The 26,622-nt window shown below is 45.5% G+C and overlaps 1 protein-coding gene across 1 annotated transcript in view; it reads right to left on the reverse strand.

The window, feature by feature from the left end:
• Window positions 1-19,094, reverse strand: part of RBBP7 (RB binding protein 7, chromatin remodeling factor) — a 29,901-nt gene extending 10,807 nt beyond the window's left edge. Inside the window, exons 1-6 of the mRNA XM_083173944.1 lie at window positions 18,889-19,094; window positions 16,665-16,809; window positions 7,253-7,398; window positions 6,906-7,079; window positions 5,510-5,625; window positions 4,621-4,781 (exon numbers count right to left, since the gene is read on the reverse strand). Of these exons, the coding sequence (XP_083030070.1) occupies window positions 4,621-4,781; window positions 5,510-5,625; window positions 6,906-7,079; window positions 7,253-7,398; window positions 16,665-16,809; window positions 18,889-18,904 (758 nt within the window). The 5' untranslated portion in view covers window positions 18,905-19,094. The remainder of the gene's footprint in view (window positions 1-4,620; window positions 4,782-5,509; window positions 5,626-6,905; window positions 7,080-7,252; window positions 7,399-16,664; window positions 16,810-18,888) is intronic.
• Window positions 19,095-26,622: the final 7,528 nt, after the last annotated feature.

Raw genomic sequence — 26,622 nt, forward strand, 5'->3', positions numbered from 1 at the left:
GCTATAAATGCCTCTACTGACAGGCTACTCGGCAGGCTCACTGTTATGCAGGGGGATGTTCTTTCTATCTCTGGCTTTCATGATACAGGTATTCGTACTATGATCACTAAACTTGATACTATAATGTCGGCACCTACAATTGACTTGATCACAAATATACAAAATTTATCCAGCATTCGATGAGATATCCACTGAGATTGATGCTACCTGCAGTCTCAGATGCTCTAGATCTGGGGTAGCCAACCCTAGTCCTCGAGAGCTACCAACAGTGCATGTTTTCCAGGTCTCCTCACAGAATCACAAATGAGCTAATTAGCTAATTAGCTCCATCTGTGGGTCTTTTAAAATGTGTCAGTGATTAATGAGTGCAGCAGCTAGGTTGTCTGCAAAATGTGAACTGTTGGTAGCTCTCGAGGGCTAGGGTTGGCTACCACTGCTCTAGATGCTATCTCCAGATCTCCTACAATAGGGGCATCTCAGAAACTTTCCAGTATACTGGATGGATACACCCCTGTACCTGAAATCCTTTCACTGAGTATCCGTCCGCCATGATGGCTCCATGCTTCTGTTACGTGACTGCTTCAGATTTCATTTTTCAGGAGTCTTTCTTTACCTACCTCCGGAACCTATATACTCCTAGAACATGCGACTCATCTCTGAACCTCATGCTGTGCTACCTCGGCATCCCATGTATACATCCTCGGGCACAAAAACCATGTGCTGATCGCTCTCCTGCTTCTTCCCATGTAAGATGGGTCACTACTGACTTTGTCTTTCTCCTATACTTATGCTGGACGTTGGCCAGATTAGTGTATTAATATACGTATATGGACCTGTTGCCACAGATACCATGATCCGTCGGATACGTCTTTTATACTCCTGTGTTTTTCCTTATTGCTATGTTGTTACATTTGCATTTTATGCTTTTATATTACAGGGCAATATTTGATTATTCTCCTGTTGTCCCATAAGGCTCAGGTCTGCCTTACTATATGCTATGAGTCAGTTGCCCCTGGTGACCCATGCTGTTTAAGCTCTGGAACTAATCCTGGTCTTGATATGGTCATTATCTTAGCCCCTGTTCGTTATCCTTTCTATATCCTTCCATATTTATATGCTCTGATCCTGTTTTGTACTGCCTTTGTTAGGCATTCCTTTTGTTATCCTTTATATGGGGTGGGGGGGACGGGAGGGGGGTTAGATAGGTATTATAGCGTAGGAACTGGGGGGATATGAGAAAGGGTGAAATTAGGATCTTAGGCTAGCTATTTACAGCAGCAGGCCACTAATTTATCCCTTATTAAATTAGCAGTTTAGTTTGCTGGGGGGGGGGGGGGGGGGGGGATCCAGGTACGCCTTAGTTGGGGGTGGGTTGTACAGGGTGGGGGGGTTATGCGGGAGGGTTGCATTGGGATTTGTGGGTGGGTTATTTTTGTGGGTGTTAGTGGATAATGGGGAGGTATATTGTTTTATGTTTGACACGTCAATGCTAACAGACTATTTTGAAATTTCATTTTACTTGCTATGCGGCCAATTTGTTAGGAATTTATGTTAAGCAATACTAAATATCCTATTATGATAAGATATTATGAGCATTCATGTCTCTATATGCTGGACATCTACCCGAATGGCGCCTTCGGGTATTCCTGTTTTATAATCCCTACAGGAATTGTGGTCCTTGGAATGTACTCACTCTCTGCTACCCGTGTTGTAACATATATTCTACTGTATGTAAAATGTTTATGGATTGACGTGTTTGCCCACTTGGGCACTTTGGTAATTGAAAAATTAATAAAAATTACTGATTACAAAAAAAAAAAAAATTGGGGTCCTACTTGACCTTTTCTGTGTCAAAATGGTATGAAGCCTCCTCTCCTTCTCCCCAGCATGGCACATCTGGGTCGTGGGGGGCATGCCGCTCAGCAGAGTATTTGAGGGGCATGTCTGGGGGTACTGGACGTGGCTGGAATAGTTACTTACTGTTTGGACTATGCGCCACTTTTTTTTTTTTTGGGGGGGGGGGGGGGGGGTGGGGGGGTTGGTTATGTCCTATTGGAGGTTGGCAACCCCCCATTCAAATGGCTGCTGATCTTCAAACACCTGTGGCTCTCCTTCGACCTGGGGTTCAATGCAAGCTCTCACCTCGTGGGGTATCAATGATCTTGAGAACGATGAGAGATAAGCCCAGAACAACACAGGGAGACCTGGTCAATGACCTCAAGAGAGCTGGGACCAGTCACAGGTTACCATTAGTAACACTACGTCATCATGGATTCAAATCCTGCAGTGCCTGAAAGGTCCACCTGCTTAAGCCAGCACATGTCCAGGCCCGTCTAAAGTTTGCCATTGACCATCTGGATGATCCAGAGAAGAAATGGGAGAATGTCATGTGGTCAGATGGGAACAAAATAGAACTTTTTTGTATAAACTCCACACTTGCAGTGTTTGGAGGGAGAAGAATGAGTGGCATCCCAAAAACACCATACCCATGGGGGTGGAAACATCATACTTGGGGGTTGCTTTTCTGCAAAGGGCATAGGATGACTGATCTGTATTAAGGAGAGGATGAATGGGGCCATGCATCGTGAGATTTTGGCCTAAACCCTCCTTCCCTCAGTAATGCTAGGTACACAACAGAACGATCATGATCGAGAGACGACCATTCGATGGTCGCACGATCTGCTGGAGCACACGATCTGCATCCGATCAGATTCCAATCCCGATCTGTACCCAGTTGAAGGGGTAGTTTTCAAATCCAGACTGCAGCAGGTAGATCTGCAAAACGCAGGGACGGGACGCGGATCGGAACTAAAACATGCCAAAACAATCCCAATTTACATACAATCGGTCGAGACCGTATTGAACTTGGGGTAATGGAGGCCAAATCATTCTGGTGTGTACCCAGCATAAGAGCATTGAAGATGGAACGTGGCTGGGTCTTCCAGCATGACAATGAACCCAAACACACCACCCGGGCAACTAAGGAGTGGCTCCGCAAGGAGCATTTCAAGGTCCTGGAGTGGCCTAGTCAGTCTCCAGACCTCAACCCAATTGAAAGTATGTGGAGGGACTGAAAATCTGTGTTGCCCGGTGACAACCCAAAAACATGACATATCGAAAAGAACAGATGGAAGAGTGGGCCAAAATACCTGCTACAGTGTGTGCAAACCTGTTCAAGAACTACAGGAAACTTTTGACCTCTGTAATTGGCAACAGAGGTTATATTACAAAACATTTCCTTATACCTTATGGTGTGTACACACTTGTACAATCATGACTATATTACAATTTAGACCAGGCAGTCCCAACCACGGTCCTCAAGGCACACCAACAGTGCAGGTTTTAGTAATATCCAGGCTTCAGCACAGATGGTTTAATCAGAATCACTCAGGTACTAATTAAGTCACCTGTGCTCAAGCCTGGATATCTACAAAACCTGCACTGTTGGTGTGCCTTGAGGACCGTGGTTGGGAATGCCTGATTTAGACTATCTGCATACAATTTAGACCAGTGGTAGCCAACCCTAGCCCTTGAGAGCTACCAACAGTTCACATTTTCCAGACAACCTAGCTGCTGCACAGGTGCACTCATTAATCACTGACACATTTTAAAAGATACAGATGGAGCTAATTTGCTCACTTGTGATTCTGTGAGGAGACCTGCAAAACATGCACTGTTGGTAGCTCTCGAGGACTAGGGTTGGCTACCACAGATTTAGACATCTGCATACAATTATGTCCAACGTTGGCCCTCCAGATGTTTTGAAACTAGACATCCCAGCATGCTTTGCAATAGTTTTAGCATTCTCTAATAGCAAAACTGTGGCAAAGCATGCTGGGATGTGTAGTTTCCCAACATCTGGAGGGCCAACGTTGGACATGCCTGATTTAGACTATCTGCATACAATTTAGACTATCTGCATACAATTTAGACTATATAGTGCAGATCTGCACTATATAGTCTATGCAGCCAAGACTTTCTGGCTGCGATACAAGAGCGCGCATCGGGATCGTTAGGGTTAAAACTTGTGCGATCTGCATGAGATCTAGATGATATTTTGACTATATAGACAAGTTTGTACACACCATAACTTTGAATGTCCAAATATTTATTTTTCGCAAGAATATACAAATGCATTTTTTACAAATCATACAATGTGATTTCCAGATTTTTTTCACACACATTCTGTCTCACAGTTGAAGTGTACCTATGATGGAAATTACAGACCTCATCTTTTTAAGTAGGTCAACTTGCACAATCGGTGGCTGTCCAAATACTTTTTTGCCACACTGTATAGCTGGGACCTTAGCAGCTCATATGTGGGTACAAACCAGACATGAATTCACTGTCTTTGTGTTTATATCTGAATGTGTGCCAATTTGCTCTTTTACATTGAGGTTTATGTGAACATTTTTGGATTTGTTGATTCATTACCTTAATCAGGTGCACCACATTCTGAATATATTTCCCTTGGTAATTTCCATTACATATTTTAGCAGCTTACCCTTAATAGTATCCCTTTTTATTTTTTACTAAATTTTCAGACACTAACTTAACCATAAGCAGTAACCAAAAAGTATAGAAACCATACAAATTCTATAAAAAAATTAAACAACTTACATCATGAGCTTCTGATCATCTGCCACGGAGCCAAACAAAGATTCATGCAAAAGGTGCCATGCGACATCCTCAACCACAGCTGAGTGTCCAGTAAAAATAGCTTTAGCATCAACTATTTTGCCTTCTTTTGGTCCAGCGCTTATATCCCACAAGCAAACAGTCTGCAATAAGTAAATAAAACAAACAAAAAAAGCGTAAGAACTAAAAGGGAAAATGCATAAGAAATGCATTAAAAAAATAAAATAAAAAAATACCCCACTATGGGCAATTCAATTGTTTTTTAGATGCTGGCCACTAGATGGTGCCTGAAAAATTGTTCTGCTACTAGGGCATGTTCACCACAAGCGCTTACTATTCTGCTGGCAGCTTCTTCAGTCGGCAAGCAGATATGTGCTATTATATTCCAAATGGGATTTTGCATGTATAGGGCACGAATAATCTGGTTTAGTCGCTTCACACAGCTAAACCAGATGCTAATGGGCGCCAAATTAAAGCAACAGCTGAATCACTGACAGACACCCAAAATACCCCCAATGGAATCATTCCTTTAGCTGTAGTAATACTCGTAGTTACATCATAACTTCGAGGGCATCTCAATATCCATATAATTAGTGTATTGGAGGTGTACCCTGCATGTAAGATTAAAACCTATAGTTTATCAAGCCCAGAAATAATCTATACGTCCACTGCATAAGTGCTACTAGTGGGCAGTAAAATAGGTGCAATAGTAGACCACAGCATTTTAAAATTACCAATAATGCACCAAACATGAGACCGGGATTTCCATCTTCCTTAAACAACGAGGGTGTTTAAGAAAGCTGAACTGCATGTGGAAGCATTAGTTGCTACATCACAATATCTGCTAATGGTAAGAGAAGCGCTTACTTACATGATCATCTGATGCACTTAGCAAGTGTCCACTCAAGTTGGAATTCCAGGAGAGGCCATAACCCTCCTTCTGGTGACCTCTCAACCGAAGATCAGGATTACATTCTCCACTAGGATCTACAATCAAGGCCAGGAAACTCATAAACTTAATAGCATAAAAGTGTTTCTTGGGCTACCAAATCTTTGATTAGTAAATAAGGTTTGAAAGCGAGACATTAAAATTAACTAAAGACCAGAATTCAGATAACAGCAAACAAGAATGTAGTTCTCAGAATATCAATTTTTTTCTTTATATTGTTAAATAACAAAAACCCAGTAAGAGTGGAGTGGCATTTATACATATCATATTTTGCCTTCTATGTAATAAATCAATGCGATTTCTCCCTACAGAAGAGATGCAGTTACAGGGGATACTGAAGAGCAAAAGCTAATAACCATTAACTGAAATTTGATGAGACCTGTTTTTTGGTTGTTGAACATGATGAAACAGGAGGCATGGACTCCACAAGACCTCTGAAAGTGTGGTATGTGGCACTAGTATGTTGGCAGCAGACTTAAATCCTGTGCATTGGGAGGTGGGGCCTCCATGGCTCACACTGGTTTTCCCAGCACATCACAGATGCCTAATTGGATTGAAATCTAGAAATTGTGGAGGCCAAACCATCTTGAACATTCATGGTCCTCAAACCAATACCAAACAATTTTTGTATGGAAGGGTGCATTATCCTGCTCCAAGAAGCCACAGTCATCAGTGATACCTCTGCATTTTACAGAGTGTAGTCTTCAACAATAAGGTAGCTGGTACCCATCAAAATAACATTCACATTAATTCAAGACCAGTGCTTCCCAGCAGACATTGGCCAAAGAATCTCACACTCTCCCAACAGCTTGCCTTCGTCTTTGCCAGGAGAACTCACACACACAGCCTTCCATGTAACATGTACGAAAATGCTTCAGACCAGCCTACCTTCTTCCGTTGCTCCATGATCCAGTTCTGAAGCTCTGACACAAAAAAGAAGTTTTCTGAGGTAGACAGGGATCAGCATGGGCAAACACTGACAACTCTGCAACGACGCAGCAATGCACCATATCTGACTCCTTTCTATAGTAGCCAGCACAAACTTTCAGCTATTTGTGCAAAAGTAGTTCTTCTGTTGGACAGGACTAGGCAGGCTAGCATTCACTCACCACACACATCAATGAGGCCTGGGCACACATGGCCCCATCACAGGTTCATGGGTAATAAAAATTCACCACACATAAAAGACATTCTGTTTTGAAGATGCTCTGGAGCAGTGGTCTAGCCCTTACACAATTTAAACCATTAGATAGGATGTATTATCTTGCAAATCATCATTAAGGGTTATTTGTTAACTTCAGACAATTGCCATACTCACCAGGTTTGGATGGGTGCTTTGTATAATCAAATACAAGCACATCCGATGAGGGAGTTTTAGTTGCAATAATACATGGATTCTGTGGCATGTACCTGGCCCGATTTACTTCGCCTTCATGGTTAATTTTTATTTCAGTTTCAATTTTGCCACTAACCGAACCAAAGCCACCAAACTCTGGAAACACAAAAATAGAAGGAATGTGGAACTTGCCAGTTGTATTGCATTTATCCCTTTTCTTATACCAGTCCTACCTTATGCAATTAAAAGCCCAAAAATCACATAACATATGGCCACAGCTGAAGAGTGATAACTAGGTAGCCTCATAGCAGCATGTCATTGAGTCTTACCTCCTTTCTCACTGTCGTAGTGAGAAGCATCGAACTGTGCATCATCATTGGGAATTTGTACTCGAGCCACTACAAGGTGATTTTGTTCATCTGATGTGTGAGTCCCAAGCACCAACCAATGCAAGGCATAGTCTTTTCCTTCTGGTCTACAGGGGCAACAGATGCAAACAGACTTGTGTAAGACCACATGCACTTTTTGAAAATGTATAGTAATGGAAAAATGAGATAACGGGGAAAAAAAAAAAGTAGAAAGACTAGATTGGGTTAAATGTTCACATTTTTCCACAAGGAATGTAATTGAATCACTTTTCAAAATATAGGGGGACATTCACTAAGATGGGAGTTCTAGGTTACATGGGATGTTGCTATGAGCAACCAGATATTATCTATCATCACCAAGAAAGTGCTAAATAAGTAGATTGTAATTGCAGCATCCATGTGAAAGAACTCCCATCTTAGTAAATTTCCCCCATAGTGTGCAATTAAAAGCCAAAATTCCAACGCTGCAAAATACAAGTTACTTTATAAAAAAACCACATGTTAACTGACTGGGTAAAAAAAAAAAACACACATGAATGGATTTCTACTGTTTCTAAAGCTGGGTACACACCTAGGGGGAAATTTACTAAGATGTGTATTCTACTTCTCATGTTCTGTTGCTATGGGCAACCAATCAGAATCCACTTATTTAGCACCCTCTAGAACAGGGCTGGGCAACACCGGCCCTCCAGATGTTGATGAACTACACATCCCAGCATGCCTTGCATCAGTTTCAGCATGGCCACATAGCAAAACTAATGCAAAGCATCCTGGAATGTGTAGTTCATTAACATCTGGAGGGCCGGTGTTGCCCAGCCCTGCTCTAGAATATAGTAGACCGTATCGGATTGGTTGCCCATAGCAACATCACATATCTTCGTAAATTTCCCCCTAATCTTTTCTCTGTCAAATTTGTCAGGTGGGATCAAAAACAAGAGTAATGGGCCACATACATCAGCAATTAATTGTGACAATCCTGAGATCGGGAGATGATTGCCACAATTAATTTTAGATGTGTGGGCTTCCCCTTTTGGCAATCCCAATCAAAAGTTAATAGGGATCGCCAATCGATTGCTTACTCAGATTTTTAAACATGCTTAATAATCTGGTATTATCTGCAGATCTTTTTTATATGTGTGGGCATTCCCAATTCGTCTTCATCTATTTAAATTATGAACAGCTGAAATGACAATCAATTGGGCAATTTCCAGATATGAAGGTGCAATCTTTATGGGCCCCATACATCAGCAATCACAATTAATGGATTTCCAGATCCAGGGATTTTTTTGGCCAGATAAATGGATTCTACAATCTTTTTGACTTGCCCACACAAAAAAGATCCACAGATAATACCAGATTATTAAGCATGTTTAAAAATTTAATAAGCATTCGATTGGCGATCCCTATAACTTTTTGATTGGGATTGCCAAAAGGGGGAGCCCACACATCTAAAATTAATTGTGGCAATCATCTCCAGATCTCAGGATTGTCACAATTAATGGCTGATGTATGGGGCCCATTATTTACATTATGAACAGCTGAAATGACAAAATCGATTGGGCAATTTCCAGAAATGAAGATGCAATCTTTAGATGGAAAAATCTGCCGATCAGTGAAATAAATCTGTAATGTGTGGGAAAGTCAGATAGATTGTAGAATCCATTTATCTGGCCAAAAAATCCCTGGATCTGGAAATCCATTAATTGTGATTGCTGATGTATGGGGCCCATTATCTTCAGTTGACTCTTTCCGTGAGGTTCATGGGAACCACTGGGGTTGTAAGCAGACCCAGAGGACTGTGGCATCAATCAGCAAAGCGTTGAGACATCCCAGGATGCACGTGAAAAAAAAAAAAAGGGGGTTTTGAGCAGCGCTGGGTTTCACTGAGAGAATCACAAATACAAAGTTAATTAAACAGTTTAATGTGTGCACAAATAACAAACAAGATAAAAAGCAAATTGAATAAAATGGGTCAATGTTGCAACAGATTAATCCTGCATAATTGAGGAATAGAGGAGATTTACTCCGCAAGAGGCTTGGGGGGGTATTCAATCTTCGGGTCACGGCAGATGAGCTTGCTCGCCCGCCGTGACCCAGTCCTGTTCTCGGTCAGCTCGACCGAGAACATGCAGGCGGGATTCAATGTCCCGCCTGCAGCAGGACGAGAAGGGGGCGTGGCCGCGAGTTGCGGCCGGGAAGTGACGAGCTGCAGCAGGCAGCTCGTCACTTCCCGGCTGTTCTCGGCAGAACGAGCCCGACAGCTAGAGATGTCGGGCTCGTTCTGCCGGGAAACCCTGTTCAATGCTGTCGGGGAAGACAGCATTGAATAGGGCCCGTCGAGCATCTCCCCCACGGGAGATGCTCGACGGCGATTGAATATCCCCCTTGGTCTCAAATAAGGCCTTTAAGATCTCCAATCACTTATTGGTGTGATATGGTTCACCACAAAACTTGGAGTGAAAAGAGAAAAATTGTTCTGGAATATTACCCAGCTTTTTGATGTTGGTTGGCCAATATGCAGTCCGTCTTGAGTAGTCCACAGTAGGCGAAAAGCATTTCGCTGACAAAAGTGGAGACGGCAGGGTCCTATGCTGTCAGTAAAATGCCAGTTTGAAACCAAGGCGATGAGATGGCTCAACGTGTTTCGGCACCTGAGGAATGTGCCTTTTAGGTGCCGAAAGGCATTGAGCCATCTCATCGCCTTGGTTTCAGACTGGAATTTTATTGACAGCATAGGACCCTGCCGTCTCCACTTTTGCCAGCGAAGTGCTATTCGCCTACTGTGGACTACTCAAGAAGGACTGCATATTGGCCAACCAACATCAAAAAGCTGGGTAATATTCCAGAACTATTTTTCTCTTTTCACTCCAAGTTTTGTGGTGAACCATATTACACCAATAAGTGATTGGAGATCTTAAAGGCCTTATTTGAGACCAAGCCTTTTGCGGAGTAAATCTCCTCTATTCCTCAATTATGCAGGATTAATCTGTTGCAACATTGACCCATTTTATCAATTTTATTCAATTTGCTTTTTATCTTGTTTGTTATTTGTGCACACATTAAACTGTTTAACTTTGTATTTGTGATTCTCAGTGAAACTCAGCGCTGCTCAAAACCCCTTCTTTTTTCACTTTTGTCATTTCCAGAGGGCCCCCACAATGCCCTCTAGAGCAGCAGCTAAAGACAGCGCCTATAGATACGTAGTGTACACCCCTTTTTCTCGAATCCCAGGATGCACAGCTCCTCTCGCCTATAACTCCGCTTCCATGCTCAGCACCTCAGTTTGTTAACAAGCCAATAGCAGGAAATGGAGAAGACAGGTGATGAACATACCAGAACACTCACACAGGGGGAAGTAGTGAAAAAGGTAGTTTAAATCAGATCTTGTATACCACAAGGAATACCTCAGGCCTATAAGGGTGGGTGCCCTGTGGGTCCCATGAAACCCGAAGAAAGTTAACCGAAGGTAATTCTACCATAACTAGTTTTCTTCTTCGGATTTCATGGTCCCCATAGGGTGACATCAGGGATGACCAATAGCAGTACTCAAGGGAGGCTACCAGCCTGAGGTGTCAGAAGAACTTGACCAAAGGAAGCATCCTGGGAGGTGAACGTGTCAAATGCATAGAATACAGTGAATGTATGAACAGATTACCACGTTACGGCCTTGCAAAATTGCTCAGCAGATGCCCCTCGGCATGCTGCCCATGAGGGACCTACCGACCTGGTAGAATGTGCACGAATAGACGGTGGTAGTGGAAGATCAGCTTGCTGGTAAGCCTGCTGAATGGCCAATCGTATCCAGTGAGCCAGTTTCTGGCTCACTGTATACAAATAATGCCTCTGACTTCCAAATAGAAGCAGTACAGTCAACTTATGTAGTTAGAGCCCTATCTAAATCCAAAGAACGCTCAGCCGGAGACAGATCCTCTGAGTTGAAGGGTGGGACAACAATTTCCTGGTTTATATGAAGCCTGGAAACTACTTTAGGAAGGTGTGTAGAACTGGTTCTCAGAGCCGCCCTGAGTGGAAGAAAAGGGGAATGGCATGAGAGGGCAATCAAGTCCAATACATGTCTAGCAGAAGCAATTGCCAACAGGAAGCGCAACATAGCAGTGAGCCACTTAAATTCCACTGTGTGCAGTGCTTCGAAAGGAGGTTTTCCGAATGCCTGCAAAACCAAGGACAGACCCCACGGTGTCATTGGCGGCACATATGGATGTCGGATAGGGAAACTGTCATTTGTCAGACCAGACTTAGGTCGACAGTCATTAGGTCGACCCCGGAAGGTCGACAGGGTTAAAGGTAGACATGGCTCAAGGTCGACAGTCATTAGGTCGACATGAGTTTTTCACAGTTTTTTGAGCCGACAGGCGGTATTTCATGCCCTACCATCCACTAGGGCATGGTGGGAGAATAAAATAGTGTGCCGAGAGCAGCGAGGCACCGTGCCCGAAGCATAGCGAGCGATGCGAGGGGCTGTGGTTCGACTCCAACTGTGTCCATGTCGACTGTCGACATTCAGGTAAAAAAAACAGTGAAAAACTCATGTCGACCTAATGACTGTCGACCTAAAACCATGTCGACCTTGGCCCATGTTGACATTGAGCCATGTCGACCTTTAACCCTGTCGACCTTCCGGGGTCGACCTAATGACTGTAGACCTAAGTCTGTTCTGACAGATGTACCGCTTCCGTCGGATACGTATCACTCCTTGAAGGAAAGTACGTATGTCTGGGATAGATGCAATCTTTCTTTAGAACCAGATGGAAAGGCCCGAGATATGCAATGCACTTTCAATTAAGCTAGTCTTAGACCCAAGTCTAAGCCTCTCTGTAGAAAAGTAAGTAGTCTTGCCATTTTGAACATAGCCCCAAGCTGCACACCAGATGAAATATGTATGCCACACTATAGTATATTCTGGCAGAAGCGTGTTTACTAGCCGAGTATTGCCTGGTTTTTATTTTTGGAGAATCCTTTCATTTTTTAGAAGATCAGACTCAAGCACCATGCCTTCAAAGACAGGCGCCGTAGATCTGGGTGTAGGCAAGGCCCCTGACTAAGTGCGATCGGAGAGACAAACTAAACTGTTGCTGTACTGACAGATGTTGCAGGTCTACAAACCAATGACGTTGAGGAAAGGCTGGGGCTATCAGTAGGAGATTACCACCTTCCTGTATCATGGACACCCAAGTGCTCAAGCTGCAAGCAGAAGTGTCCACACCATCCACTGAAGGCCGTCTCGCTGTCCCACAGTGTGACAAAGATTTATGCACTCAGACAGAGCCTTACCTGCCCCTGTATTGCCGGCCACGCTGCCCAAGGATTTCGGCGTCCAGCGGTGCTAAACACCGGGCACTAGCTTTGCTGCAAGAACCCCACTTCACCCAGGTCGTGGGGGAGTTTTGGCACCAATAGGGGTGATGGGGCTGCTGCGCTGTAGTCACTAGGACTGACAGCGCTGCTAGCCCTTCTAACATTAGTAAAAAATAAAGTTTGTAAGAAAAAAAATAATAATTAAAAAAAGCCTGTCTCAGGCAGTCCCTGCTGACAAAACAATGGTGCACCCTTCCTTCCTGCTGGCACCAACAAAAAAAACCCAGAGGAGCTGAGCATGGAAGAGGGGTAATAGGGGTGAGGAGTAATGCATCCTGGGATGTCTCAAAGCTGTGCTGATTGGTGCTACAGTCCTCTGGATCCACTTACAACCCCGATGTCACCCTGTGGGGACCATAAAACCTGAAGAAGAAAATCTTGTAATGTATGGGAGCAAATGAATATCAACCATTCTGTTTAACAAATTTATCCAAACACTTACTTTTTTTGGCCATTTTCTAGTGTCTGGGAATAAATTGTTAATTTACGCCCATATATTACCAGATTTATGCACTTAACATGAGGGGAACACACCAGAAAAGCCTGTCACAGCAATGGTCAGGAAGCATTCCCTCCCCTCCTAGACAAAGCTAGATTGGCTATACCTACTGTGCAATTCTGACAAACATCATGTAAAGCTCAACAGAATATTCTGCGATACACAAAAAGCCGTAAATAGTACGCACTCTTCTGATTGGCCATGCAGCTATCAGTAAACCAGGCGTACGCACAATTTACCGTAAACACTGAATGATCCAAGTAATGTTTTGCACAGAAACTACATTGTTTAAGGGTGTTAAAAATACATCAGTTGTCAGCAAGTATTCTGATGATTTTTTATTGCCGTGCTATAGTATGGTACGGTAATTGCACAGTTGCAGAGCGTAAGATGTTACAGAGGGTTGTTAAAACGGCCCAGTGGATTGTAGGGACCACACTTCAAACGGTGGAAGCTATTCAGCGGAAACGCTGTAAGCGCCGTGCAAATATTATAAAGGATTTGACTCACCCAGCAAAGGGTTTAATCACACTTTTACCTTCTGGTAGGTGTTTTAGATGTTTTAAAAATAGGGCAAGCAGACCGAGGAATAGTTTTTTTCTTACAGCAGTTGTAGCTTTAAATTCTAGGTAGTGTAAGTGCTTTAATGTTTCATGTACTGTGATTAAGTTTGTCGTTGCCATACAATGAATTAGGGAAGATGTTAAAACTTAATTTTGTTGCCCTATTGTGGGGTAATGACAATAAAGTGAATCTCTCATCTCAACTGTGTGCCCAGCTTATGTTTTCCACTTACAGGCTTTCATTATTGGCCTGCATATGCATTTTTACAACATTTACAGGACGACATTATCTTCTACAGTGTATCATTTTAAAATACGCTTTGGTACTTGTGTAATAGCATGGCGACCGGCTACGCTACGTTTTCAGCGTAGGCTAAACTATGCTGTCAGCGTAGCCCAACAGCTGCATAGCATAGTTAGCGTAATGACTCCGCGGCAGCCCGGCTCTGTCCCCGGCATCCATGGCAAGCCTAGTGAGCGCCTCACACATCGCCGGATCACCTGCGCTGGCGGAGAGTGGATCATGCTAGCGCCGGCACGCTCCAGTTGTCTGAGACGCAGGTGCGTCTCAGTAATTATTGCAGCAGGGTACGGCAACCGTGCCCGCTTCAGGGAGACACTCCGGGGGTTCAGTAGCATGTACGTCTCGTTCACAAAGGGGGTATGCGGGCGCAAGTGCGTCTTATGCACAAAAAAGGAGGCATTTGCCAGTGCTCCATGTTACATACTGGCAAATGCCTCCTTTTCAAACCCCCACTATCCACCGCGAGGGGATGCGTTAAGCGTCCCGCCGACCTGTTCATACTCCCACTATACACATCGGAGTGGAGTTGATGTTATAAAGTGTGGCAAGCGCAGTGAGCCCCGCTGAATACATGTAAAGTCCACTTCGGGCTGGCGTGAATAGTGGGGGTGTTTCAGGAACACATTCACACCTGACATAACACATGTCGTCATTGCAGTCTCAGATGTATGATAACAGGTAACTGGATTTTAGTGAATAATAAAAAAATACAAAAAAAACACACTTAAAGTACAATATGAAAGACCAAAGAAAATAAGTTATTCTTCAGCTTCTGCATTCATAGAAACTGCAGCTGAAGTTGACGCAGTTGTCAGCCTTTGCGAGCAGGTTTGGGCATGTAGAATCCGCTGGAGAGCATTTTTTGCGCTGACAGTTTTGCGCCAAATGAATTCCTGGAGATAGGAGTCCAGATTTTGGCGTGCAGTGCCCCTTTGCCTTGTTACACCTCTTACAAGATCCCTAAAGGCATTCAATGTTTTGGGTACGAACCCCAGTCTCCGGATCAACAAAATTATAGCGGTGGTACCCTGCCTGCTCCAGCTGTTGAGTGTTATATGCACGTCAGCAATCAGAGTATATAGTCGTTCCCGGTTCTATACATTTGTTGATGGTGGACATCAGGGTGCTGGAGTCACATCTGTCCACCGGCATTATAAAACACTCACCGGTGTCTCTGGATATGCCTCCAAACAACCACTGTTGAAGCAGCATGCGCCAGACATGTCTATCTGTACAAAAAGACTCGTCCACCTCAACTATTTTTCCCGGACCGCCAATCCGTCATTGGGGCTGCAACATTAAGTCCAAGGTTATTGTACAGCACGGTGGTTTATTTGTTGCTCACAATATGCTTGTGAGCTCCTCTGCCCATGAATAAATAAGGATAAGAAATGGGATACGATACCCCGGAAACCAATGTGCCGCACGGAGACTTATCTTCTTTCGGCAGGTTTTAATGCACTCCTTCATACTCAAGTGCATTGGGTGTCCATTAACACAGGTTTGTGTCAGTGGCAGCAAATGGTGCTGCTGAAAAAAAAGCCACCGACTTCTCCTGTCGGCGGCAGGTTAAACATAGTGAGAGGTTCTGCAGCCTTTCTGCAATCACTTCACCTCTCACTGACTACGGTAACACTGACTGACTACGCTGGCCGCGGGAACACTATGCTACTTCTTGACAAGGACGCCGACTACGCTGGTCGCGTGAACACTACGCTAACTACGTAACGGGCGCCATGCTATTACACAAGTACCTAAAGTTTTATACGGTATAATGAAGGTAAACATTGCCAATCATCAAGTAATAGCTTCAAAAGAAAAAAAAAAAAAAAAACACTCCTCACTAAAGTTGGGCACACACCTCAATAGCGCAAAGTGTTTTGATAAACTAGAAGTGGTGGAATAACCCATAAGTCTTCAATAGCATTGGCTACACCTAAAGTTGGCATACTTGCTCACTAGCAATACTTGTGGTTTATTATTGCTCATCATAGGAAAATGCAAAGTAAATGGGGATCCATCAGATAAGACTTGCTAAAAATCTATAGTAACTGACCTGGTTCTTACCTGAAGTCAATCTGCCCTTATAGGCAAAGTAAATCAGAATTAGTAAGTTTTTATTTTAAGATTCAGGCCACTTGTCTCCAATTGGTAAACGCCCACTTCAGTAATTTAATCACACTTTAAATATGACTTATGTACTAGCTAGATCCTATAGATATTAACCTTTATTTATATGGTGCCACAAGGGATCCACAGCACCCTATTACAGAACAAACAAATAAGCAAAATATGAATGAGACTTATGAGCGATAGACTTTTGAACTAGAGTGTATCACATCTAGTTCAAAACGCATGCGACGAGCTAAAGAACTGCATTTTGAACTAGATGCAATGCATTCCAGTTCAAAAAGTACTGGCAGCACATACTTTGTGCTGTGCGCTAAAACGTGCATCACACCTTGTAATTGTACCGTGAATACAATAGCAGCCAATGAAGCAAATGAAGGACGAGTGCCCTGCTTGCGAGAACTTACATTGTAAAGAATGCATGTTTTGAAAAGATCAGTATCAGAGGTGTGCACAGCAACAAATATACACAGCGGCCTAATTATATAAGCTGATCATTACCTAGTAACATCAGGAAGCCACTGCACAGTGAGACTCGGCCACTCCAGGGCATGTGTCATAACCAGGTCATAGAGGAATGGAGTATTCTTCTTCCAGATCTTGTACTCCTCATTGATAACACGTTCCTCAACAGTATCTTCAAACACTAGAAACAGACAGTTTTAATAAGGCACCTGAACAACTTCAATAATATGCCAATAGAATAAGATAACATTCAACACTTGCCATAATATCCCTATGGACTAGGACACCAATAGCCCCATACACAAGGCATTCCCAACCACGGTCCTCAAGGCACACCAACAGTGCACGTTTTAGTGATATTCAGGCTTCAGCAAATGGTTTAATCAGAATCCCTCAGATACTAAATAAGTCACCTGTGCTCAAGCCTGGATATCTACAAAACCTGTACTGTTGGTGTGCCTTGAGGACCGTGGTTGGGAATGCTTGCCATACACAGTGTGATTCATAAGCAGCCCATACATGCTGCGATGCGGGCTGTGCGTTCTGTGCTTTGAGGCGCGCGCTCCCGCGGCACCTCATCGCACAGTACAAAAAGTATGTGCTTGCACATACGTTTTGTACTTTGTTTTCATCACATTGCATGCACAGGCAATGCAATGCAATCCGTGCTTGTTAAGCACGAAACGCACGCCCGTATCGGGGCGTGTATGGGCAGCAATAGTCTAATTCAATCCGGATTCGATCAGGATCAAATCGCATGGCATAGTGTACACATTCGATTTTAGTTTAGTTTTCTACTTGATTCCGATGTCACGCAAAAGGATGGAATGCAGATGAAAACCATTTGATGTCTATTCGATTTTTACTATATAAAAAAAATGAATACCTAACCCTAATTGCATAGTGTGTACAGGGCATATGAATTATGGGTTCTGTTGCATGCTAAATTAAAGCTGGCTCTACCCAGCCATAGAACCTGTACCCCAGATAAAAGGCACATTCTGAAAAGCCTATTTATGGCTAGCAAGATTGGAAAGTAACAGTATTTTGATTGCATACGTACAGAATTACATGCATAAAATAGGATTGGTACATCCTCATCTTTGCGGCCACCGCTTACGCTACGGGACTTACGTGGTGCTGGCAAGCATCATTGTCAGCTCACCACGCTACAGGCTCGCTACAACTTTACTGAAGGTTTAATAGATGGTGGCATGGACCAATGCATCTAAAGCAGATTTGTAACCGTTCCCTCGCAGAAAATCTTTATGTGACAATTAAGTAGCGGCTAACTACAGTGGACACAAAAGTGAGGAAGTACCAGTTTGTATCTACCCAGTTTGTTTGATCCAATTGTAAAGCGCAAAGGAATATGCTGTGCTATATAAGAAACTGTAAATAAAATACCATCAGATCGGGTATGGGTGAAAACGGGACCAGACATCAAACTCTGCATTTTGGAGCTTGTAGCCTCCGGTCCGGGGGGTGTCCTGTCGGGGGGGGGGGGCGCACTGCCTGTCACCAGGGAAAGGAGCAGTATAAAGACTCCCTGCATGGTCCGGTCATGTAGCAAAAACCGGACGGTCCGGACCACACAGGGAGGCTGTAATCACCCATTCCCCATGTCCCTGGCGATAGCTATCACAGGGACCCCCCTGTACAAGACACCCCCCGGACAGGACACCCCCCGGACAGGACACCCCCCGGACAGGACACCCCCCGGACAGGACACCCCCCGGACAGGACACCCCCCGGACAGGACACCCCCCGGACAGGACCCTACAAGCTCCAGACTGCAGATTGTGATGTCCTGTCTGGTGGTCTCCGGAGTGTAGTCCGGTCCGGTTTTTACATAGTCCCCATCAGATCTATATAGTGGAATCATTTCATGAATTGGGTATTTACCCACCAGAATACATGGGTAAACAGAGGGTCTAGTGCCGTCTACTAATGGCATATAGGAGAACCCTTACACCAGGCCAATCTGCAGGTTTCTACCAACACTACGATGCAGGTCTATTGTGCAGCACTCAGTACGAATAGTAGACAGCCTGGTGAGACGTGGGAATGGCTGCAGTGCACAACACATACGGGGCATGTGGCTGTAGCCACTAAACGCGGAGGCTGGATGAGGAGACGGGCATCTATGTACAGAGCGCCATCAGCAACATAGAGATTAACGGCATGTGCGACGAAACCGCCGCTCCCTCGGCCCTAACGGCAAGCCGTCCTGGTAATAGCGGTATGAGAGCTCCCTTACTTTCTTTATTCGCCATTTTTCCCGCCTCGTCTAAACGACCTGCCACAGCAGCGGGGACAGAGGCCGCCAGCCGGTCACCGGAGGAGCTGCTACTTCCCGCGCGAGAAAAAAGACGAGAGAGCGTGCGCTAGTGACGCAGCCGGAGGAGGATCCCGCCAAACTTCCAGACATATACCACCATATGCACGCTGCCTCCCACTCAGCCCCTTCCGCAGCACGCACAGCGTGGAGCACGCGAGTAGGAGACTGCGGGTGTTATGGAGAGCGAACCCACCGCGGCCATTTTGAAGACTGGCAAAATTAGATTAAAAAAAAAACTGTCGCGAAAAAACATTGTAGTAAATAACGGCATGTACAAATTAATAACAAAATCATGTGTTTTTCAAGTAGTTTTACACGTAATGAATTACATTTTTATGTTTAAACTTTTACCATCAAGCTGCTGGTAAACTACACATCCCAGCATGCTCTACAACAGTTTTAGCATGGTCAAATAGCTAAACTGTGGTAGGGCATGCTGGGATATGTAGTTCTAAAGCAGCCTGCTGCAGTACATAAACATTTTTTTTCTTATTCTGTGAAGGGTCACCAATATCCTGGTGAAGCAACAGGTTTTAAAGCAATAAATATCTGGAAAAAAATTTCTGGCATTATAGCTTTCACCATTTACAAAAACAACTGATTGTTACATAAACATCACAAATTTAAAAGGCTGTAGCACAGAGGCTGTACTAATGATTTCCATTGGATGTGCTTGTTACCTTATATAAAGCTATGTGCACATTACTGATTTTAGTTAACGATATGCACAATATTGATATTGTTCACTATATTTTTGTGCATATGCATACCTCCCAACCGTCCCGGATTCGGCGGGACATTCCCGATTTACGGCCGATGTCCCTCCGTCCCGGTACTGCTTACCGCAGTCCCGGCTTCCCGAGACGGTTGGGAGATATAAACCACGCCCCCGCGCTCTCTAGGACGTCACTGTGCCTCCAGCCTATGTGCGCAAGCTGCTGGGCGGTCACAGTGACGTCCTCTTCCTATCCAGCAGCTGCCATCTCTGCGTGTCTGAGTGGAGCCTGAAGTCCTGCAGAGCCAGCGAGCGGTAAGTACGGACAGACGGGCGGGCGGGGGGGGGGGGGGGGGGGGCGGGTTGGTTGGTGTGTGTGTGGGGGGGAATTGCCAGTGCCTCCTAAGAAGCGACGAGGCTGAAGTTGGCTTCTTATTCGGCCTGCTTCTTATTCACTTCTTATTCGGCTCCAGCTTCTTAATCACTTCTTATTTGGCTCTGTGTAATTGTCCCACGGTGGGGGGGACAGTTGGGAGCCCCCCCAGCTTGCCGAGAATAGACGCTGTGCGCATGGCGTCTATTCAGCGCCGACGAGCGGCGAAAACGGGGGCGTGGCCGGAGGCCGCGTCACCCCGTGAGGCCACGCCCCTTTTCTTGAGGCCACGCCCCCTTATCGGGAGCGCGCGCGGCGAAGCCGCGTGAACATCCCGACCTCCCAACTTCAAAAGTTGGGAGGTATGCATATGTAATAATGTGCCCCGGTGCTCGGACAGGTTCCATGCTCCCAGCAACGGAGCCCCAGTGCATACCTCCCAACAGTCCCGATTTTATCGGGACAGTCCCGATTGTCAGGGCCTGTCCCGATGTCCCACCCGCGGGCGGCAGTGTCCCGCGGTGTGGGGGGGCTGTTGGGAGTCCCCCCTGTCAGCTGCTAAGCAGCGGGGAATAAATGCTGTGCGCATGCGCACAGCGTCTATTCCCGCAGCCTGGGGGCATGGCTAGAGGCTCACAGAGCCTCTGGGTCATGCCCCCATAGCGGCACAATGGGGGCGTGGCCTCGCGGAAGAGCCGCGAGTATAGGCCACGCCCTAAATTAGGCCACGCCCCGAAAATTTCGACGCGCCTCTGGCGCGCAGGAGCATCGTCCCGCCTGCGGGACTTCAAAAGTTGGGAGGTATACCAGTGGCAGGCAGAGGAGATGGAGCTGTGTCTCCAGCAGGACCCAGCTCCAGATAGTCATGGGATCAAAGAACCGATCCCAGTGCTGACATTCCGGGCGAGGGAGCAACGCTGCGGTGGAGAGAGGCAGCTGTTTGAAATTGGCACCTTTTTGCCCGCCAATGAAAACCGCCGCCCCCGGCATTTAAACATTGGCGCCAATTCAAAACGGCTGCAGCGAGCCTATCGGCGCTTGTCGCGCCGTACTCAGCCCCTCCCCCGGCGTCAGACGCCGCCGGGAGCCGAAGAAGGAGGAGGGTCCAACGCCAGCGGGGCCCAGGAGTGAAGAGTGAAGACGCCAGGGAGAGCAGAAGACGGCGGCGGCGGAGACAAGGGTTACGGCGGCCGCGGAAGAGACCAGAAGACGCTGGGATCAAGAAAAAAGATCTCCGGCGCCCCTTCTACATTAAGAAAAGAAGGACAGGCCAGCAGCAGAAGAAAGGAAGATGGCGGCCGGATCCAGAGAGGCCAGCAGGGGTGGAATGCAGAAGAGCTGATGAAGCTCCCTCCTGCGGCCTCTCCCAACAGCACGTAGGTGGCCACCGGCCACCTAGACCCCCGGGTGTTGGGGGGGCGGGCGAGCAGGGAGCGGGGGAGCCAGCGGCAGAGTGCATGGCTCCGGCGCCCGGTGATATGTTGGCGCCCGGAGCTCATGCTCCGCCATAGCTACGCCTCTGCATGTTTTACAGACTTAAGGCTCCCATACATCAGTGATCTGAAATCAACAATTTGATGATTTTGCAATTTATTTCACGATTGAACAAATTCCCAATCTTGCAATTTGCACCCACACACTACAGATTTTTTAGCTTCACATTAGATCTTCAAATCTGAAAATGCCTATACACCTCTTAATTGTAGTCTTTATAACAGTGATTGTCAGCAATGGAAGAATTGTACGAATGTCAAAACGGTCGCACAGAAGGCAGATTGCCACCATACATTAGCAATCGCAAATCCGATCCTTCGCAGATTGTCCAAAATGTCAATTGCTTTTTAATTGTAATCCTTAATTGCGGAAGCCCATACATCTCAATTAGGGTAATCATCACAAACTCGTCAAACTGCCCCCAATTCATCGCTGATGTATGGGTAGCGTAGGGCTGAAAATTTTAGTTACACATAAATGGACACTATGAAGGTTCACTTTGCATATTTTTTACCACCTTTGGTAGGTTTATTCTGCTTGCACATTGCACATCAACAACATTGTTGTTGAACTACACATCCCAGCATGCCTTGCAACAGTTTAAGCATGGCCAAATAGCAAAACTGTAGCAGGGCATGCTAGGATGTGTAGTTCAACAACAGCTGGAGGGCCAAAGGTTCCCCATCACTGGCTTAAGGAGTTCCAGCCAGTTAAAGGGAAATCTTTAACAATCTCATTATATTATGGTATTGGCTAATGTTTACCCAGCTTAAGGGTGATTCTGCAGTCAGCTCATGGATGTGCAAGCTGGAGAGCAAGGTCAGTCCCCTTAGTAACAAGCAAGGTCAATCCCCCTTGGCAATGAGCATGAAGCCCCTGGCATAGAGCATGAAGTTCCTGGCAATGAGCATGTAGGTAAGTGGCACTTATGTGACAAATGTGTAATGCAATTTTCGGTACTTTTGTATTATCATGGCGCCCAATTTATCGGCCGATTTGCGGTCGGTTTTTTTGGCCGATTCGACCTGCGATGAGATTTTTCGGCCGATTTTTTGCCGATTTTCGGCCATTTCCTGCCGATTTTCATGTTATTCCATCCTTGCACACTCCCAGGTACTATGCGATGGTATGCGATGGTATGCAATGGTATGCGATGTGATTTTCGGGAAATGCCCCTGATTGTACAATTAAATATCGCATAGCATTGCACGCCAGCAAGTGGCATGCGATGCGATGTGATTCGCAATGTTAAATGCACCCCCATTGTTAACGCCACCCCTACTATCAATGCCAACCCAAAGAGTGGCGAGCGCAGTGAGCCCGCGAGGGGCGGCAGTACGCGTCCTCCGACCTTTTCATACCCCCACTATCCACGTTGGCGTGGAGTTGATACTAGATAGTGTGGCGGGCGCAGCGAGCCACCGAGCCCGAAGCGTGGCGAGCGGACGCGGATTACTTTACATGTATTCTGCGTCCCCTCGTGGGGCTCGCTGCGCTCGCCACGCTTCGGGCTCGGTGGCTCGCCACACTATCTAAAATCAACTCCACGCCGACGTGGATAGTGGGGTTATGAAAAGGTCGAAAGGACGCGTACCGCTGCCCCTCGCGGGCTCGCTGCGCTCGCCACACTTCGGGTTGGCATTGATAGTGGGGGTGGTGTTGACAATGGGGGTGCATTTAACATTGTAAGCACCCATCAGGGTGATTGTACAATTACAAATCAAATCGCTTCCCATGCATCGCATGGCATGCATCACATGCCACTATATTGCATGCAATGCACTACGATAGAAATCGGGGGTGTGCAATGATGGAACAGCATGCAAATCGGCCGAAAATCGGCCGCAAAATCGCATCCGATTTTTGCATGCGATTTGCGGCCGATTTTTGGCCGATTTTGTGGGCGCCGTGATAATACACAAGTACCCAATTTTATTCATTCCCTGCAGCCATATTACGCAGACTCGAATCAGGAAGGTAGTAACAAGAATAGTAGCCACAAAGAGAGGGAGGTAGAAGGTTAGGTGATGTTTACTGTTGATTTGCCTCTCCAGCAGCTGGTAAAGCTGGGTACACACTAGGGCACTAGGCGATATATTGTCTGATCTGGATGATCGGAACAACATATCATTTACATTGGCACATATGCAGATACGGTCGCTAGGCCAACAGTATTATTATTATTTACAGTTTCTTAGTATGCAGGTCGACATATTGTACATTAGGTTGCCCAAATATTAGGTGGACAGGGCTTATGTTGACACAGAAATAGGTCATCAGGCCTAAGGTCGATAGGGTTGAAATGTCGACACAGCATTATTCGACAATGGGAAGGTCGAGAGTCAAAGGTTTGACATGAGTTTCAAAAACAGGCGGTATCCTCATACCCTACCATCCACTAGGGAACGGAGGGAGAATAGAATAGTGTGCCCGAAGCATGGAGCACGCAGCGATGGGATGCAGTACACTGATACGGTGTCCATTTGCGAGAGGACACGGTACACTGATACGGTGTCCATGTCAACTTATGCCAACATTTGACATACAAATAAAATGTGAAAAACTTATATCAACCTTTTGACTGTCGACCTTCCCACTGTGGACCTAATGCTTGTGTTGACCTTCCGACTCTGTCGACCTTGGGCTTGTCAACCTTTTTATATGTGTCGACCTAAGCCCTGTCGACCTTTAGTGGTTGACCTAACGTATGTCGATCTTCTTACTGTCGACCCTATGACCCATACCCCATATCGGGCCCCTGTCGTTCATACTGCATGGCCGACAAAGACATCTGTAGCGATGTCATATTGCAAAATGTAGCATATCATTGCATGTTGCTCCATTGCCCCCTGCATCGGCAAGTTTGTATACTTTCTGATGCAGGGTCCCTGTCTGTCTCCACTGCGTACCTTCTCCACCCCTGGTTCGTGGCCGTGCTGCTTTCTCCTCTCCTCTGCTACGCCCCCTCGGATGTCCTGTGTTTCCCCTCATGACTTTGTCTGTGCTGAAGTTTCTGGCTGCCTCTCCACTGCTCTGCCTATCCCCTGGCCCATCCTACGACTCCTCCTGCCCTCCATATGTAAATGAGCAGTAAAAGCCTGAGCAGCCAGGTGCAGTGTAAATACATTGATGGTGCAGACTGGAGAAAAGGTGAAGGGTGGGTTGGTGTTCAGTGCATGAGTCAAGTGCAGCCCAGTCTGTGCAAGTACAGTAGAACAGGGAATCTGCTATAAACTCTGAAGTAGCAAAAGGTGTGGTACTGTATATTAGGTCAACACTGTCTAGGTCGACATGCTCAAGGTCAACATGGGCAAAAGTTTGCACATGAAGGTTGACACGTGAAAGGTCAGCATGACTTTTTCACAATTTTTTGGTGTTAATGTTGACACTTAAGCACATGGGGGGAGATTCTCTAACCTTGTACGCAGCGGTGAGCCGACTTTAACGGCACCGCTGTCTCTTCTCTGTATGCTCTTTCATCCGGCGGATTAGTGCGTCTCTCAGCACTTCTGCATTCCTCTCCTTTTCGGTGCGAGCTTCCCTCCCCATAGCTTTGTATTGGAAAGGCGCGCGCACCTTATGCTCTGAGCCCCGCCGCGCTAATTAGAGCCACTTTCTAATTCGCCCCTCTTAGGGTTACGGAGAGGTAGTAATATAGTTTAGAAATTGGTGGGTTTTTTTGCAGTGACGTTTGTGGTGCCTTTAATCTTTATTTTATTTATAAAATTTTGTTTTATGTTGTGTTTTTTATTTATTTATTTATTATATCAGCAGCATACCAAATTATTGTAATGATCTAGCCAATCGGGGGACAGGCACAGGCGGCGCCCATATGAAGCCAGTACGCATGTCCGCACAGCTCAGAGCGGGCGCATGCGCAGAAGATAAAAAAATTTAAAACGGAGATCGCGCAGGAGGACAATACCGCAAAGTGAATGCGGTAATCAAAAGGATAGAGAATATGGAGAAGATTAAAGGGATATCGCCACGTATTTACAGTGGAAAAAAAACAGTAAACTGACACATTCGCCGGGAATGTTAGAGCACCTCCCCCAAGGACCCTTAATTAGTGTACCATGTCCCCTCATCTGTGTCCACGTGGATAGTAAAATATAAAAAAGTAAAAAAATGTCAAACCCCAAGGAAACTCATGCTGTCATTTTCATTTGTCGAATATACATATGTTGACAATTTGGCCATATGTCGAGGATATGGTGACATCCTATTGACTGTCGACCTAAGCAGTGTCTGTCAGCCATACTAATAGCAAGGAGTACAGGATATGGAGGGGTCAGTGATGTAGTGCAGGATATAGAGGGATCAGTAATGTAGCGCAGGGTGTAGAGGGCTCAGTGATGTAGTGCAGGATATGGAGGGGTCAAGTGATGTAGTGTAGAGTATGAAAGAGTCATTGATGTAGTGGTGGGTATAGAGGGGTCAATGATTTAGTGTAGGCCAGGGTATGGAGGCAGAAATTACAAAGTTGTAATGCTTTTGTGCTGCTGGATGAGTATATGCTGAATAGAAATAAATCTGGACACACTGCTTAAATTGTAACAACTTTGGGGGACATTTACCAAAATGGATTCGTAGAAAAAAGGTGTATTCGTAGGGAGAAATACACCTTTTTTTTACGAATTTGTATTTTCGGGATTTACAATCCCAAAAATACAACAATTCGTAGTCCTAAAGATGGAACATTCGTATTTGTATTTACAAATACGAATGTCCTACACCATCGATAGGATACGACAGAAATCACCATTCAAAAGAATGGTGGTTCCTGATGTACTAAGCAGCCGTACTGATAATACGGCTGCTAAGTGGTGTGAAACACCCACGCAAATACGACAGGAAAATAGAACACCATTTTCCTGTTCTATTTGCTTTAAGCTTGCACGGATCAGTCAGATCCGTGCAGGCTGCGGTGTAAAAAAATAGAAAAAACAAATAAATATTAAAAAAAAAACGGCGTGGGGTCCCCCCCACAGCTGTAACCAGCACCAGGCTGAAGGAGCCGGGGCCGGTAATTAAAAATCAGGGAACCCGACAAATAGGGGTTCCCCGATTT

This window comes from Crinia signifera, chromosome 2 (genome assembly GCF_055691185.1).
Source record: "Crinia signifera chromosome 2, ASM5569118v1, whole genome shotgun sequence".
NCBI classification, from domain to species: Eukaryota; Metazoa; Chordata; class Amphibia; order Anura; family Myobatrachidae; genus Crinia; species Crinia signifera.